Below are 17792 nucleotides of genomic sequence, written 5' to 3'. Positions count from 1 at the left end.
TAACTGAATTCTGCTCAGAGGTTTCTTCATTTAAGTTAGTTTTCCTACTGAGTTATTTGAGTGTTATAAAAGACTCTCTCACTCCATCTTTGGGCTTATTGCATAAATGCATCTGAGTGCCAATACTGCACAAAAGCAGTGCTCTGGAATAAACAAGAATTTGCAGCCTTCAAAGAATACTTGCAAGACATGGTAGCTTTAAAGTAACCCTTTTATCTATTCTTACCTTTTGTTATCAAAACTAATGAACTTTTCTACTGTTCTTTCCATTCTTGTTGCATTCAGTAATAAATGCATTTAAACGGCTTATTACATTTAGAATAAGAAAAAGCTCATCAATTTGGTCTTGTTTCTCATTGAATACTGCATACTGTACCATATTTTTAGATAAAATGTAGATGAGCCAGGCCAGATTTTGAAAGTAATGGGCAAGCAGTTCCTTATATTCTTACACATACTTGTACGTTTGATGCAGATGTATAAATCATATCTTAGCACATGGAGTTGAGATAACATTGAGAAAATACTGCTTAGTATAACTCTAAATTTATTATGTGTTATTTATGTCCATAAAAGCATTTGCATATGCTGTTTTGTCTACTTTTTAGCTATGTAGTTTGATGTTAAATGTAATTTTCCAATTTTAGCTCAAATCTTGTTTATTATCTTGTCACCTGAGAACATTTTCACAGCTCTCATCAGTACAAATCCCAGAATTTGAACAAACTGTTACTGAATTCAAAATATAGAAGGGTTTATATTGGGGTATTTTTTGAGAAAGTCTCAATGACAAAATTTATTCCTTAGTTTATGGCATGGTTCATTTTTAATTTTTTTATTTCTGCTTCCCTCACCTATTTAGAATTTGAGGAGTTAATTTAGGTAATTTTTGTTCACCATTTATATTTTCACAGTTTGGTGAAGAAAGCTCAATCAATCTTTTTGTTATTCACCCTGTAATCCTTGTATCATTCTGTAGTATTTATGGCATGGGCAATATCATATTAATGAATGATGATGTATACATGCAGTGTGATCTGAAAAGCAGGTTGTATCTTTATGCTCCAGCAGTAGTTTATGCCCATGTGTATGTGACTCTCGATTCATAGTAGTGTTGCCACAGCCCTACAAAGAAAAGGTCTTTGCAGGCAAGTGAATGTAACAAACCACTGTATGTAACCAAAAGATCATTTATACCGAAGCAAAATGAAAAGCCACACATCGCATACAGCACCTGAATAAATCAGAAGTAGACCAATCTGAAATTGCATGATTTGTCGGCTTTTCTGTGCCAGTGCAAGAAGGTATCATAAATATGCAATAAGTTTTTTGAGGTTATGTTACTGTATCATGTAAACAAATCAACTCCACAAGATGGAATAAGGCAATGTTCCCTCATAGAAGCCAGCAATTGTTTGCAAGATCTGTGAGTTTCTTTGAGCAACAGTCTCTCATAACCCCTCTTGTTACATTAATCATGGTTAGAAAAGGTAGAGATGCCGGCAGTTATGTTTTCCTGGCATTCATACAATTCCTTGTTTTGAATCCCTTACAGATCTGTCAAAGCTTAACCATTTGTTCAGATAGAACTTTTATAGAACTTTTTTTTTTTTTTTTTTTTTTTTTTTCTCTCTCAGGTTCAATTTATGCTTTCAAGCTTTTATCAAAGTGAGATTTGAAATTATGAGGCGATTTTGAAAGGTTTATTTTTCTGTGAGGAAACTTTTCTTTGGAGAACATTTATGCAACACTGTGAAGCAAAGCTTTATCAGAAGGTCACAAATGCAGTCACTTAACTGACGATACTGCCTCCAGTAAAAATGACCTGGATATAGTTCCAGAAAATAGACAACAGTATGTGCTCCCACTACTGCTATTAAGAATACGCTTATAAAATTGCTGAACTTTTGACATTCACTGAGTACATCCCATTTACTTTCTCAAAACTAATCATGTCACCCAGATTCTCAGAATGGCAGCAGAAGGAATGAGGAATGCAGGAGTCCACACCACATCTGTTTTGGGGCCTTTGCAAGGGGCGGAGGGCAGATGTATGTATTTCATGACATCTTGAGGTCTTGTCTGTTCTGGTATGCCTACTCCTACTTGATGGCTACTATGAAGAAACCTACTTCACAGTGACAATTTGCATAGAGCTCTGACCATAAAACACCATGGGACATACGACAGGAGTTGTCTCTAGCCCTAACACTGAGCCTTTCATGCATTCACAAGCTAAGGAAAACACTGCTGTTCATTTTGCCCTAACTAAACTTAGTTGTAGACTCATATATCTTTCTCCAGTAGCTGTTGAGTAAATTATCAATTCATAGTACAAACACTCAAAACCATGACAATGTGGAAATCAAAATATATGAAGGAATGCAGGGCAGAGACAGGTGTTTTTTTTACACATACTATGGCTCAATGGGTAGCTGTTTAGGCCAGTTACATCCTAGCGTTGTTCAGCTTTGCTGTTTGCCATTCTGCCCTCCAGGATACCAAACTTAGTGTCAACATGGATGTTATGTCTGTTGAGCAAGCTAACTTCAGCTATCTCAGGCTAACCAGAGTTTATTTCAGTCTGGTTCAACTCAAAAATGACTTGTTTGTATGATCCCAACTCACTGATCATGGCATTTCCCAATACATGTGAGAGGTTGCGCTTACATAAAAAAGCAGTACATATACTTATGTACAGAAGGTTTTTATACCTTCTGTAAATACAGACGTATGTGTGTGATATCCAGCTGCCTCCATGATCCTCACTTTCTCTGAGGATCACAACTCTTGTCAAACTCACTTATTTTGGGATAATAATTTCTAACTTGGACATAGGTAAAAACTCTTGAAGTTGTATATGTCTACTCAGGGGGATGGTAATAGGAGGAGGTATTGAAACACTGCATTTGTCCTTACTCAAAGCAGGATTTTTTTATTAAAGTAAAGAAAGAAGGATGACGAACTTACACATGTCTCCGTAGCAAATGTATTTGTTAGATTACATTTTCCACTTAAAATTCAAGCTACGTATCAAAGCTACAAGCATTGTACTACAACTTGTTATATGCAAGACCACTTAAGATCTTGTGGTCTTCATACTTTATTATTTGACATATAACCTATAGAAAAGGGAACAGCGTTATCAGAAAATATAAGAATGACTTTCAACCTAAAATAGAATATTATCCTTGAATTTTCGAGCTCTTGACTGATATTACTGTAATGCTAATCTATGCCTCATATTTTGGTCAAAAAGAAAACAATCTGTAAAGGCTTGAAAATTTCATTAAGAGAAAGTGAAGTTTTAGTAATCTTTTATTTTCCTTCTGGTATTCATTTTCCAGCCTGTAGTAAGTTATTTTGTATTGGTCTAATTCAAGGTCACACTAAAAACCAAGTAGGTTGTGCTTGCTAGAAAGAACCATGTACATTCTTGCTCAATTACTCGTGATTATTGAATATACGTTATAAAGCACCCTGCTCTTACTGCTTCTTGCTATGCTGAAGAAAGCATGCTTTTGTATGTTATTCCTCTGTAAGAGATGGGAAATAAGAATTCTTTTCTATTGACTTTGAAATTTACTCCTCCTCCTAGCAACTCCTCAGTTAAGAGCCTATTGCCAACCACACAGCTGCAGAGCTGTTTTCTGCACCCGTTTGGAGCTCTATTGAATTCAGTGGTGAGAGTTCCTTTTGCAGTGTGAATCAGTGAATCTGTGCAGTGGCACCAACGTTGTCTGCGCATGCGTATTTGCAAGATTGAGATCTAAGTACGGTTTTAAGTAGACATTTTTTAAAGTTATCTTTCACTAGAGAGATCTCAAAGATTCAGTTAACAAAACTGGACATCTAGAGAGTAATTCTAGCACCTTTCCTCTGTGAACTACTGAGTTGAAATTTTCACATTTGAACCTCAACAGGGAAAAGAGAAATCATTGGATATTTCTCCCTGTTTGCCCTGAACCAAACATTCCAGTTTTATTTGCAGCTCGTACTTTGTTTACGTTCTATTCCAAATGTGCGTACAGATTGGCAGTACTCACTGTAAACTAAAGAATCTTCTGTCCTGAGACAATCCAGTAAGGAAAAACAAAACAGTGAATTCCAGACTTGTAAAACTGAAAATGCTTTGTGATTTTTAGCTCCAGTGCTGATTTCTGGTTTGCAGCCTTCTTTTACCTACCCTGCGCATATCTCCCACCTAACTCTCATCTTAAGAGGCCATCTGACTTGTTCATCCTCTTTTGCGTTTCTTCCTCTCTGTGCTTTCTCCTCTATACATTCTCAAATGCTTGCTTATTTCCTACTATGAAATCACCACAATTAATCACTGCTTGGCCCAAACCACATTCTGTTAGTAAAAGAAGGAACCAAACTCTTAGCAGTAAAGGTTGTGCATACTTGTTAGGCCTTACGAATGGGAGGCAATGATGGAGGTAGGGAAGCAAAATGCTTTTTGTAGCAGTGTTTTATGTTTCCTTTATATTTGGAAGTTTTGTCCTACTTGCCCATGGGAAGGAAGTTAATACTGTGGCTGAGTTGCTAACTTTTCACATCAATTTCACTGAACTGGATAATGCAACTATGCCTACAGTTAACTTATCAGTTTGTTAGTATTTTAACTGGAGGATTACTTCAAGGTTCACAGCAGGAGCTATACTGCAGACAGCCTGTATGTAGCCAACAAGTGAATGATAATGATTCTGGAAAATGGCTGAACAATGCACCATCCAAACAGTGCTTATATGTGAATTTTTAGCAGAGTTTGCTGTCTTTGGTGTACAGTTCCTCCTGGGCACATAGGTTTTTTTTTTACCCACAGTTCTCTGTAAATGGGACAGGCACTCAGTGGTAACATGGAGATGAGACACTATTTACAGCAATTCTTTTGGAAATGCCAAAGCATTTGGTATTTCTGGGAAACTCTAGTCCATAGTAAAATTTTATCTTTCATATTGCAGGACAGTGACGCTCTTTCTATTTTTTCCTTTGAAGGTATGACATTATGAACCTCCAGTACATAGAACCCAACCGCTATGACTATGTCCTTATTGGAACTTGGCATGAAGGTGTCCTCAACATTGATGACTACAGGATTCAGATGAACAAAAGTGGGATGGTCCGATCAGTGTGCAGCGAGCCTTGCTTGAAGGGGCAGATTAAGGTGTGCATTAGACAGTTTTTGCCATAAAAAATCTGAATTACCTGGCATTGATCTTTCACCAAACTCAAGCAATCATTTTTCAAGACAAAGTACATGTTACTTAGAACTTTCTTTTCTTTTATGGAAGTTTGGTGGCCCTGCCAGGCAGGGGGATTGGAGCTTCATGATCCTTGAGGTCCCTTCCAACCCGGGTCATTCTGTGATTGATTCTGTGAGAAAACCTAAAGTACAGAAAAACTCTTAGACCAATGTTTTGTTCTTACCATCGCATGCAAAGGCCTATGCTTTCTAAAACTGCCATTTGTAATGACGCAGAATCTTCCAGGATAACAAGACAGGAATTAAATTTCACCTTATGTGAGAAAGAGGAAAATTTTCACTTAGTCATTGTCTATAATGGTCAGTGGCTGGGATTCACTTGGGGACCAATCCTTAAAATAATGTAAACCAAGTGAATTCAGTATTTTGTTTCAACAATAGCATCTACAAAAAGTGGGAAAAAACAAAGAAAAAGAAAAAGAAAAGCCCTGTTTGTATCTCATGTTCACAACAGGAGGTATGGAAACAAAAATGAAATTACAAACAGTAACATTTGAATCATGCTACAAATATTTTGCCACCTGCTGTGTGTGGATGACATAAAGACATGTTCTATCACTATCAAAATATTATGGATGCTGTAAGTTTTAAACAGCAAGAAGCCCATTCAGAAATACCACCTTAGATATGTTTTTTTTCTTTTTAATTTTGTACATTAGGCATATTTGCAGCTTTAAAATTGTATATTGCTGCTATAAGCAATTGGTGATTGATTATTTGGCAAAGGCTTAGTGAAATACTCCATCAAACCTGGCGGGGAAGCAGTACTGGTATTTACTGCCCTCCAAAACATCTTTTCTCTGTTTTTGAGATTGTGCAGTTTGTGTACGTGTATATATGTAAACAACATGCGTACAAAATGCCAGCTACAGCTCCCATTGAAATCTGTTGGACAGCTTCCGCAGAATTCAGGAGGAAATGTTAATACGCACACACACGCACACACACACACAAAAGCCCACAAAGCCATCATTTAATAAAGCAAAAACTTTCATTTCACTTAACTCTTCATATTGATTGATACAAAGATCCTGGAGCGCAGGTTGGATTCCTCCTTTCTGACACAGGCAGTCTTCGTTGGAACTCAGGACATCCTTAACCTTTCTTGCATCCCCTGTGTAGTGAAAGTAGCAGACAAGATGGGGAAACAATTTTTGACATTGAATCATTGCACTTAGCAGCATTCACATGAGAGAAAGATGCAGCTTTTGGGGGCATTTGTATCTAGAAAAGCTGTTCTGCACCATGCCCTTGGTCACCACATACTGGTTTTATTTTCTACTAGAACAAAATACATCCTTTTTAGTTTAATTTTTAATTTGCTCATATTTTAATTTCTATCTACACTGATGTGATGAACCCCAAAGAAACTCCATAGTAAATTAGAATTTGAGTGCCTGTGCTTGTATCTGTGCATATATATAACAATAAGATATATGTAAATGCATGAATCACTCTTTGTTCTAACCTTTGACTTTGTTTACTGCTTTTTACTATGCAGTAGATATTAAGTGTTGGCTGAATGACTTGTGCTGACCTGAGCCATCTCCCAGATTAAACCTCCTCTCAAGTTGGATTGGAAATGTAACACTGTGCCACTGTACCAAAATGAAAAATGGTTTTGTACTTCAAACTCAGGGAAAAAACCCACACCGCAATACCAAATACCAGCACAAAACAAAATGAGATTGTCCTAAGGTATTATCCTTGAATACAATTTGTAACACAGAGAGGCAGATACAGAATAAGGACAAATATTTTCTTATTGTTTGCGATGTCCCACATGCAGAAATCCTGTCATATTTTAAACAACACAGGCAGTACGTAGTTTTACTGTGGGAAGTTCTGTGCTGTCTTATACAGGATCCTTGCTGAGGGTATGTTTTGCATTCCAGGTGATCAGGAAAGGAGAAGTGAGCTGCTGCTGGATTTGTACTGCCTGCAAAGAGAATGAATTTGTTCAGGATGAATTCACTTGTAAAGCCTGTGAACTTGGCTGGTGGCCGAATGCTGAACTGACAGGTATGGAGGTGTCCCTCAACATTCATTCCCTTTTGACAGAGTACCATAAGAATAGTGTACATTGAAGAGTAAGATGTTAACATGCAAAGATGTTAAAGGAAAAAAGTTAAACACAGAATCTAGGGCAGATTAGGTTGCAATGTGCCATATCTTTTGGCTCAGCACAACAGCGTGACAATAAAGACAGAGAAATCTGTACCAAGACAAAATGATGTACTCTCTCTGTTCCTCCCTTTCAGTTAACAAAAGTATTAATAAAGCTGCTAAAAATAGTAATGAACGTAGCAGAATTTGCTTCAATTTTAGCAGTGATAATCACAAGAGCTCAGAGCATCGTTGTCAGATTGACTTGATACGCTTTCTGCTCATTCTATCATGCAATTAGTAATACTTTATTTGGAATTTCTGAGCTTTCAATAACTATCAGAATTTCCTTTGGTATAAAGATCATTCTCACTGCGCCAACCACCAAAGGGAACATCAACATAACCCTGAGAAAGACAGACAAAAGAAAGAGAAAATTTGGAAAGGGAGAGCAAGAATTTGTCTTCCCCGTGTATATGCTTTAAATGAGTCATATGCTATGGCATCATTCTCTTATTTTGCACCCATTAGAATGAACTGCCCATGCCTTCTCTGAGCTTTATAGTAACCATTACCTCTAGGAAATAGATGTAATGCTCTGATAAGTACCACCTTGACCTTGGAAGCTGCTTTATAAAGACCTTGCACCATGTTGCATCTGCAGATTTTCACTGCCAGGGTATCACAGTCAAAGAAACTATATGACTGTGTAGCTGAAGAGCAGCTGTGCAACTTATCACATCATTGTCCTTTAATATAACTGGGTGGCAACTAAATGTTACTGCAGTATTACAGATAGGTGTAGTGATATTAAGCAAATTCATTGAAGACAAATGAACTTCCAGGGGATTTCTTCTGGAAGGGAAAACTGCCTACTTCTCCAGCTAAAAATGTGTTATAAAACACAGACACACACACACTAAAACAAACTAACTAACTAACAAAAACCTGGAAAAAATGAGCCATTGCCTATCTTGTTAGGTTTCTTTTTCCTTTGTTTTTGTTTGTTTGTGTGTTTGTTGCTTTGGGTATTAGTGTCTTTAAATGGAAAATAAGTTGTGGTCATGTCCCAGATGTGTGTGTCTATATCCTGTAACTGACTCAATAGTCCCTCGCCCTCTCTTACTGTGATATGCAAGTGAACCTCTTATAGCAGTATTTGTCAGGATACAGAGATCTCAGTGATCACTCTGTTCTTTTAAGTTTCATGTAAATGTATTGTAGGGAGAGGAGTCCTTAAAAAATACCTTCTGTATGGGTTGCAGTTGTGGATAAAAATCTTGATTTTCTAAACTGTAGAAAATCTACAGTATACAGATTTATACGTCTTGATTGCTATAAAAGATGAGATTCAGTGCCACAGTCTAGGACACCCATATCTGCTAGTGTTAAAGTGGATTTCCATATAGAACCATGCTCTGTTAGTCTTGGAAGTTTGCAGAATTGTTTGTATCTACTGTTCAGGGAAGAAAGCTTGAACTTCTTTTTAATCAATAAGGCAGAACAAGAACATGGTGAGAGATCAATGTGCACTTGAGTGAATATGGTTCAGTGCTACCAGCTGCCCAAAATAGCTCAAAAGGGGGCATGTCAAAATGACAGGCACTGCTGAAAGGAGATGAAGAAAACATGAGTGCTGGAAAAAATCTCAGGGGCATGTTGCAATCTATTAACTTTTAATGAAACCAGTAAGTGACCTGCTGATTTGTGTTTCTGCTCAGCAAGGAGACCGGGCTGCTGCTGTCCTAAAATTGCAGTAGCATCAGTCAAATGATGGTATAGCCATTGACTGATTTCCTAGAGAACTTCAAAATGGCAGACTGCTTCTGTACAGCTTCTTTACTTTGTCTAATTGAGGGGAAAGATTCTTTTTAAGCCCTAAACAATCTACTTTAATTGCAGTCGAAATTATGAAGTTATATAGAGAAACTCCTAGTATCCTGCCCTTTAGCAAAGGGAAATTGAACTAGACAAACTCTGGCTTTTGGGCTTTGCTGGGCTCTCCACTGGAACCTTTTACTTTGAAATGCTTTTTTCTTTATAGATTTATTATTTTTTTTCCTTTTTTTCCCCCCTTTTTTTTCCCCCATCAAATATGTTTTTATAATTATTTTTTTTTTGTGTGTGTTGTATTCATACCTTGCCAGTGACTGCAGCTTCTAGACACAGACATTAACATCTCACATTCCAGATTGTTTTTCCCTTTGCCTTAAATCATAAATGCTAAAGATGTATGCTGTTTTATTCACAATTTTCCATTACAGATAGACTTTGAAATTACTCAACCTTTTAGGAAACATGAATTGCATACTAACCTGTTTCCGAAGACATGCTTTTCAAGGTGCCCATTCTTTCCATTTGAAACCAATCTATGCAGCTCAGCATTCCTTTCCTGACATTAAATTTTATTTTTAAATATATTTTTTCTTGTTTGCTTCCCGTAAAAAAGTCATCAGTGGAGTCAGCAGACACAAAGAACTTCTCACCATAAATAACATAAACTGTACATTTAACCTAACTTGACAGAAAGCTGCTAACAGTAGTACCTTAAGGTCTTGTGGCAAGAAGGGCTATCATTTACAGATCATAAGCTGTATAAGAACAGGGAATATCATGCTAGTAAACCCAGTTTTCTTGACTTTGAACAAGCAATAAAACAAGATAGGAGAGGAAGTTTTATAAAGCTATTGTGAAATTAATTACCTGGGATGCTTTAATGACCTCAGAAAACATCTTGGAGAGTTGTATTGGTTTTGCAGCATGAATATAATTCTGAAAAGTAAAAAGAAAAAAAGAAAAGAAAATGGATTAGTTTTCTACTCAGGAAAATGATTCATAGTTAAACTGAAGGGCAATAATAGATGAAAACTACCAAACAGCTTTTTACTAGAAACTTAACAGTGAAGCTTTTTCTGCTGATCATCTGCTTTTAAAAATTTTCATGATATTTTTAATGTATGTAATCTGTAAGTATACTCAGATATCTCAACATGTTTGCTGAGCCCACTGTCTCCAAGCTGGCAAATGATCCACCTTCACAGATGCTGACAACCGACAACTGTTCGCTGATATAAGCAGTGAAGGCACTTTTTTTTTTTGCAGTGCTTGTAGCATATGTGGCTCTTGGGGCTTGCTGGTGCACAGGAACTTCACTGATATAACAAAACAGGTTTCTAAAACCTTGCACTGGATAAGCTTAAAGCGATCAATATACTTACCCACATGCTGAATCAGGGCTATGTCTCTGAACATGTTGTTTAAGACAGAATGAGTATGGCTTACGTTGCTAAGCACACATTAAAATGTAAGACTTCCAGCAACCACAGATTTGCTTCTTGTTAAAGGAAAGAGCTTTGCATGTATTAATCAAATAACAGTTGGTTCACTTTTACATCAAAATAAGAGCCAATGCCCTCTCTGGGCAGCTGCAGCCAGTGGTCAGAGGCTCCAACTTCTAGTAAAAATCTTTTCTATGATTACATTTCAGCACAAAAATACTGGTTAGAAGAACAGTTTCTCCCTGCCTGCCTGAATCCTGAGCAAAATTCTTTCCCTTTATAAAATACAACTTCCAGATGCATGCGCCGTCATTCTTACTGTTCTTGATGTTACAGGTAATGCATAGCATTACCTGTATTTGAGAAAGAACAGTACTTTTAGATACAAAGAGTTCAGAATAAGGCATTCTTTCTATGCAGAGGACATTGGAAGACATTAAAATTCTATGCCGAAAATTTTCCATGTCAGGACTTTGCCTCAGGCTGATTCTTTTACTCTTTTTTTAAATCTTTTTTTAATAATTTCAACTAAACCCTTTTTTTTTTTCCTTTTTCTTTCTGATAGTGATGTCACTACAAAGTTTTGTTTGCTCAGCCCCAATCTATACCTCAATTTACTTATTCTGTATTGAAAAGGGATGACTTTACATTTTGTTATGAGTAACACTGATTATATGTACATATATATTTGTCATCACATGGAAGATATACCTAGATTGAGAAGAATTCTGGGTGTCAGAAGCTTTTAATTCATACAGCATGATTTCTGCTGATATGCACCATATTGAGGAAGGGCTATGTGTGACTTTTAGCTTAACAATATCAGGACATTACTGAGATTCAGCAACGAGTTAAAAAAAAGACAACTTTATTTTTTTCTTACAAAATCATCCTCAGAAAAATGTGTTGTGTCTTTATTCGCATTTTGTTAAATATTAAATTAATTTGGGGAGGCTAAACACTGTCATTCTGATTAGCAATAATCCTGTCCCTGCTGAAATTAAGTGATGGTGCTGTTTGTCTGTGATCTGTTCTCAGCCCTGCCTTTGATACACTGGGCTTGTCAGCACATCTTCCAATGAATATTAGAAGAAATGCTGTAAATCTCATTTCTCTTTGTAGCATCATAAGCCAATGTTTGACTCACTCAGAACTGATGGCTGTTTTTTAAAAAGTCTCTTGTCTAATCTCTCCTATGTTGTGGTTCACTCATTTGTAAAGTGGTCTTAATAATCCATGACATATAGGCAAAAGTTAATGTTTGGATTATACTGGAAGCCAGAAATAAAGGTTCTCTCCTCAAGCAGATAACTTTCTAATACTCTGTTTCTTTTCTGTACACTGCAGGCTGTGAACCCATTCCTGTAAAATACCTTCAGTGGAGCAATATAGAATCTATTGTGGCTGTGGTCTTTTCCTGCCTGGGGATCCTGGTCACCATGTTTGTCACCCTTATCTTTGTGCTCTACAGGGACACTCCTGTTGTCAAATCCTCCAGTCGGGAGCTCTGCTACATAATCCTTGCTGGCATCTTTCTGGGTTATGTCTGCCCTTTCACCCTTATCGCTAAACCCACCACGATATCCTGCTACCTCCAGCGCCTTCTGGTGGGTCTGTCTTCTGCCATGTGCTATTCTGCCCTTGTGACCAAAACCAACCGCATTGCACGCATTCTGGCAGGTAGCAAAAAGAAGATTTGTACCCGTAAGCCACGCTTCATGAGTGCATGGGCCCAAGTGGTCATTGCCTCCATCTTGATCAGTGTGCAGTTGACACTGGTGGTCACGCTGATCATCCTGGAGCCCCCGATGCCCATCCTCTCCTACCCCAGCATTAAGGAAGTTTACCTTATCTGCAACACCAGCAACTTGGGTGTCGTGGCTCCCGTGGGCTACAATGGACTCCTTATCATGAGCTGTACTTACTATGCCTTCAAGACTCGCAATGTGCCTGCAAATTTCAATGAGGCCAAGTACATTGCATTCACCATGTATACCACTTGTATCATCTGGCTGGCCTTTGTGCCTATCTATTTTGGGAGCAACTACAAGATCATCACCACTTGTTTTGCAGTGAGCCTGAGTGTGACGGTCGCCCTGGGGTGCATGTTCACTCCTAAGATGTACATCATCATAGCCAAGCCTGAAAGGAATGTTCGCAGTGCCTTTACCACCTCAGATGTGGTGCGTATGCATGTCGGGGATGGCAAGGCACCTTGCAAGTCCAACACTTTCCTCAACATATTCCGGAGAAAGAAACCAGGGGCTGGAAATCCAAAGTAAGTGCTTGACTGCAGGTATACATCTCTCTGTATTATTTGTCACTCTCTTTGCCATCCTATCTTGGTTGACCATATTTTGCTGAATAGTAAGGTATGTAATGGTTTTTCATCTCACATGTAGCAGAAAAAGTAGAAATGATCCCTTAGACCTAAATTTTGGATGGATGTTGATATGTTGTTTCTCATTTTCTGCACTGCTCTAAAGGCAGCTCTGTATACAACTCCCTCTACCTCTAGCACAGGTCAGGCAGTGGGAGAGTAACTAACTTTCAAATTAATCTTCTTCAATCTCTTTCTGCATATAAAAGGGGAGTCAACCCCCTATGAACAGTTGCTCTGCATTACTCTCCAAACTGAGGTATAAGTGCTGCCTTTTAGGAAAGGGGACCAGAAATCCGTGTTTGAGTGGTTGCAAATCGCATGTAGTTGTCTGAGGCCACTGGGGTTTGTTTGTGAAAGCTGGAGGTCAAGACTAGTTTGTAAGGTAATGTTTTGTTACAGTCCACTTGATTGTCATTCAAAAGCACCTTTCATACTATTCCTATGCTCTATTTAATATTCAGAATTATGAGCAAGTCTCTTAATCATCAGCAGTGTAAACTTGTCCGTGTTCCCAAACCCAGTGTTTGTGTGTAAAGTTGCACTATTGGTGAATATGGGTTTGCATTCTCATCTGTTAAGCTTATTTTTCCCCTTGCTAAAAGTTGAAAACAGCCAGACTGCAGCAGAGGGAGAGAGACAACTGTTGCTTCCAACATCTCCCCGTGAGCAGCGCTCTCAATGTTTACGCTTCTTATAATCTTATCCCATTTTCATCTTTAAAGAAGCTCAGCAGGGCTAGACATGAACTTAGGCTTTTTTTTTTTTTCCCCCTCACAATTTAAAATAAATATCAAAATAATAATGAACCAGTGTAGTCCACATTTCTGAGTTTCCTGATTGAATTAAATTCAGTTAATTTCTGTCTTTTTGGGACAGGTAGGTTTCTCTGAGTGGCATGCACTGGTTTTGATTTTGTTTGCATAAGAACGATTTTTGCATGTTCTGGAGATGGAAGGGCAAGGTTGAAAATAATAGCATACAATACATTGGCAAAGAAATGAGTGGGTACATATGCAACCCAAACACACAACTCACTGTTCCATGGAGTTTCAACTCCCAGGCCAGTCAGAGATAGAGTTGGGAGTAGAAGGCATTTATAAGAGGCCCCCTTGCAAGGAAACAGACTTGCTGTTGTGGTGCACTGCTAAAAATCTCTAATTCATTAGCTTGATTTCCATGCTCAGATGGAGCTTCATCTGCTTTCTTCTCATTTTGTGAACACTGGAGGTGATCTTAACATGTCTATAAGAAACTAGGGTGGTGTGTCTGCAGCGTAGCTTCTGGCTAATGCTTTAAGGCATGTCTGTCAAAAAAGATCTATTTAGTATTTTACATCATGAGTATCTTAGAAACTAATTCTTTATTGTACTCACTGTTCTTCTACCTTCCTGAAAGAAAACTATGCTTTAAAAAATCCAAAGATATTATACTTAGAATCCAGTTGGCAATATGAGAAAATATTTCTTCCTCTTTGAAAACCATGCTTCTCTTCATCATTGTCACTTTTATAGAACAACAAATCTTCCCCGAGCTTTTAGGAAAATTCTTTGTTGCAAAATTTTAGCAAGGATTTCTTGACCTCTGCTGAGCCTGTGTGAGTGATCAGTAGCCAGGAAGCCCACAGAATTGGACTAACAACTCAATACCTATTTGCTCTGAGTTTTATTTTTGTCTGATGTCCAGGATCCAGCACCTTTGCAAAGCAAAAAGATACTGAGAAAACCAATTTGCTAGAACTTTAAAAGAATCTATCTAGTTCAAATGTATCCTTGCATCTTTCCTGAAATTGGACTTGAAACAACTGAAACTACTAGCAGGAGCTGTCTCCAGGAAAATTTTTCATGTTTTTCATTACCTTGTCATCCCTCTTTTCCTGTTTGCACTGATCCTGTGTGCTTATCCAGTGAATTCCAGTCCCTCCCCCTAAATGGAAAAGTGCATTCACTTACATTAAACTAGTGCGTAGAAGTGGAGTTAAATTGAGTTGACTTTAAAAATGGAAACCCGTTTATGTTTACAGAGGCAAGTCAAACAGATATAAACCTTGCACTTGCCTGCAATGTTGTGCAGTTAGCTTAGCTAGTGTATCTTTGGAAGCAGAGCAAACCAACCAGCTTTTCTTTTCTCATTCCTAAAGTAGTGCAGAAGAATTAACTAAGGAAGTCTATTAACATGGGATCTGTTAGTCAATAGAATACCTCCCACTACATCTAATGCTGATACAGAGGTCAGAATATCCTTTTGGAAAATGGCTATCTCAGCTGAACTACCAGCACAGTTCCAATGAAGATGTTCAGTAACATTGATCTTCACATAAGGAAGTCTGTTGCCTTTCCTTATCTGTGGCACTCTGGAGGTGCTGTCTGAGGGTATGAACTCTCTTATTTGGTTGAGTTGAACTGTGAGCAGTTACTGACAGCACTAATTTAAACAGAGGTGGTTGGGAACTTTCCAGTGGGGTACATCAGAAAATGATGGCCCCTTAAAATGTTTCAGAGAATTGGATTTTGACAGGAAGGATTCTCTTTGTGCCAGAAAGACTTTTATTTTTGTTATTTTTCTTTCCCTACATGGGAATGATGAAATTAGAAACTGTGAGGGAATTATACCACAACAGTTATTAGGACTGTCAAGGTATTCACGTAAGTTTAAGAGCATCTCCTTCAGAACCCAAGTGAATACCCTATAGCTCCACATTGCTCTGTTCCAGGGCAAGTCTCCCCCTTTCTCTCCATTCTTGACCAGCAGTGTGTTCTGGAAAAAAGAAAAAAGTTCTGACACAAACCCTGGAGATATGCTCTGTATTATTCTGTGAGACGGTTTGAATCTGGGTCTGAGAGATCCCTTGTGAATGTCGTCAGTACTAAGATACTGTCAGTCTCTTCCTCTTGTCAAATGAATATTTAAATATTTATTAAAAATGGAACAGCTCCATCAGAAGAGAGAGAGTGATCTCTGCTGCTTTTATTGGAGCTGTGTGGAAGCATTTATTGCTGGAGTGTGCTGCTTGGTGACATTACAAGATCCATCCTGTCTGTTACAGGATGATGACATAGCAGCATTTTTTAGGAGAGTCTTTTTCATCTCTTTTCAAGCTGTGAGACTGTAACTTTGTGATGTGGATCCTGCTGTGATCATTGATCACTGAACACAAATGCTACTTTGGTCTGTGAAGGTCAGTCATATTGAAGAGCAGCATTCCTATAAAGTGCCTGTAAGAAACAAGGGCAGATATGTAGGAGGGAGGACTAAGGAGGAATGCAGCCCTACCTATCTAGTGCAGCAGAATTGGAAGTGTATTCCCTACATCTTCACCATAATTGCCTCCAGAACTCTTCTACAACATAAATCACCAAGGAACTGGTGCTCCTTTCTGGTCTACACGTAGAAAAAATAACCAGTGATACTGAAGATGCCAGTCTTCAGGATTCTCCAGCCTTCTCTAGCCATTGCTTCAAATGGGCCCTGTTTGGCATGCAGGAGGCTGGAGCGGGATCTCTGGCATTGTTTTTCTGTAGTCCACATGTGCACTTTAGATAGAGCTTGAGGCTTACAACAAGGCTCACCTCTTTCCCACACTTCCTGTTACGTGGGGAAATGGAATAAGTTCTCTGTGGGTAATTGGCTATAGGTTTGATGGTAATGCTAAGCAACTGCTTTGGTTTTCATGTATAAGTTGTTCAAATTCTTCCAGGTCTGGACAGTTCATTTTGAATCAGAAGAAGTAAGGATTTGGCAAAATTTGGCAAAATTTGAGATGATGGGAAAGCCAGCTGGCAAAGACTCACTGTGTGGTCAGCGCTTGTTTGAGCCATCTCTACACCCCCTTCTAACTTTAATATATCTGCATTCAATTATTTTTCCTCCAGCTGCCTAAGCTGAAAAATGAATGACTATTTTTAAATATTTCTAAGCACTTGTTGTTGTTTTTTGACATTTTGTCTGTCCATGCCTCCAGGTTGCTCTCTAAGCAGTATCCAGAGAATGACCTAAGCCAAAGGTCTCTCGAAAGGACTGTATTTTTCTCCAATAAAAGGGTTCAAACAACTTGACATCCCCAAGTACATTGCCCCTGACTTTCTGTTTCTGATCTTTATCCATTCTCCATGTGGACTGTGAAATTTAGCTGAGATTCAAGTTTCTCAGCTACCTCTAGTAATACATATACTCCCTTAACAGGGCTTATAGAACCATCTGCTTTTCTTTGTCCTGCCAGTTATAAAATTATCTCCAGGTGTTCATGAATTACTCTTCCTCTTTAAAAAGACTTGCTGAGTTGCTATTTTATCTTGAACAAGCTGTGATAGTATGCCATGTTTTTCTGGTACTCACTTCACTTGGCAACTCAGAGTCCAGAAAGGCTTTTGGACTTCACCTCCTGTTTCGAAGCCTCCCACAGACAAACAGCAAGGGGATACTTAGCATAACTACAATCAGAAGGTAGGACATTTTGTTTCACTGTGTTTGTGGTGGTGGGAGGAAGCAAATGTACTGTGCAGCATGGCAGGAGTTGGAGCTTCCAGAAACAGAGAGTAAATGTTCAACATGTTCAGTTTCAGTCAAATCAGTGCAGATTTTTTACATCCTCTCAGTTGATCCAAATCAAGTGTCTCATCACAGAAGGAAATGGCTGGGAATATTCTTTTTTCTCATTCTCAAGTTACTACTCCAGGCAGTCGATATCTTAAGTAAGGGGTTATGGAGGCAAAAGGGTAAGGGAGAGAAGTGGTAACAGAAAATAATAAGAAAAAAACTTTTA

The 17792-nt window shown here is 38.2% G+C and overlaps 1 protein-coding gene across 8 annotated transcripts in view; it reads left to right on the top strand.

The window, feature by feature from the left end:
• The window catches only part of GRM1 (glutamate metabotropic receptor 1), a 172202-nt gene that overhangs the window by 128884 nt on the left and 25526 nt on the right, over positions 1-17792 (top strand). For all 8 annotated transcript variants that reach the window (XM_072331559.1, XM_072331557.1, XM_072331553.1 and 5 more), the window contains 3 exons: positions 4999-5167; positions 7162-7288; positions 11998-12928. In XM_072331559.1, the coding sequence (XP_072187660.1) occupies positions 4999-5167; positions 7162-7288; positions 11998-12928 (1227 nt within the window). The remainder of the gene's footprint in view (positions 1-4998; positions 5168-7161; positions 7289-11997; positions 12929-17792) is intronic.

Source organism: Excalfactoria chinensis, chromosome 3 (assembly GCF_039878825.1).
Source record: "Excalfactoria chinensis isolate bCotChi1 chromosome 3, bCotChi1.hap2, whole genome shotgun sequence".
In the NCBI taxonomy this organism is placed as follows: domain Eukaryota; kingdom Metazoa; phylum Chordata; class Aves; order Galliformes; family Phasianidae; genus Excalfactoria; species Excalfactoria chinensis.
The sequence above is the reverse complement of the archived record's forward strand: the minus strand, read 5'-3'. Positions and strand labels throughout refer to the sequence as shown.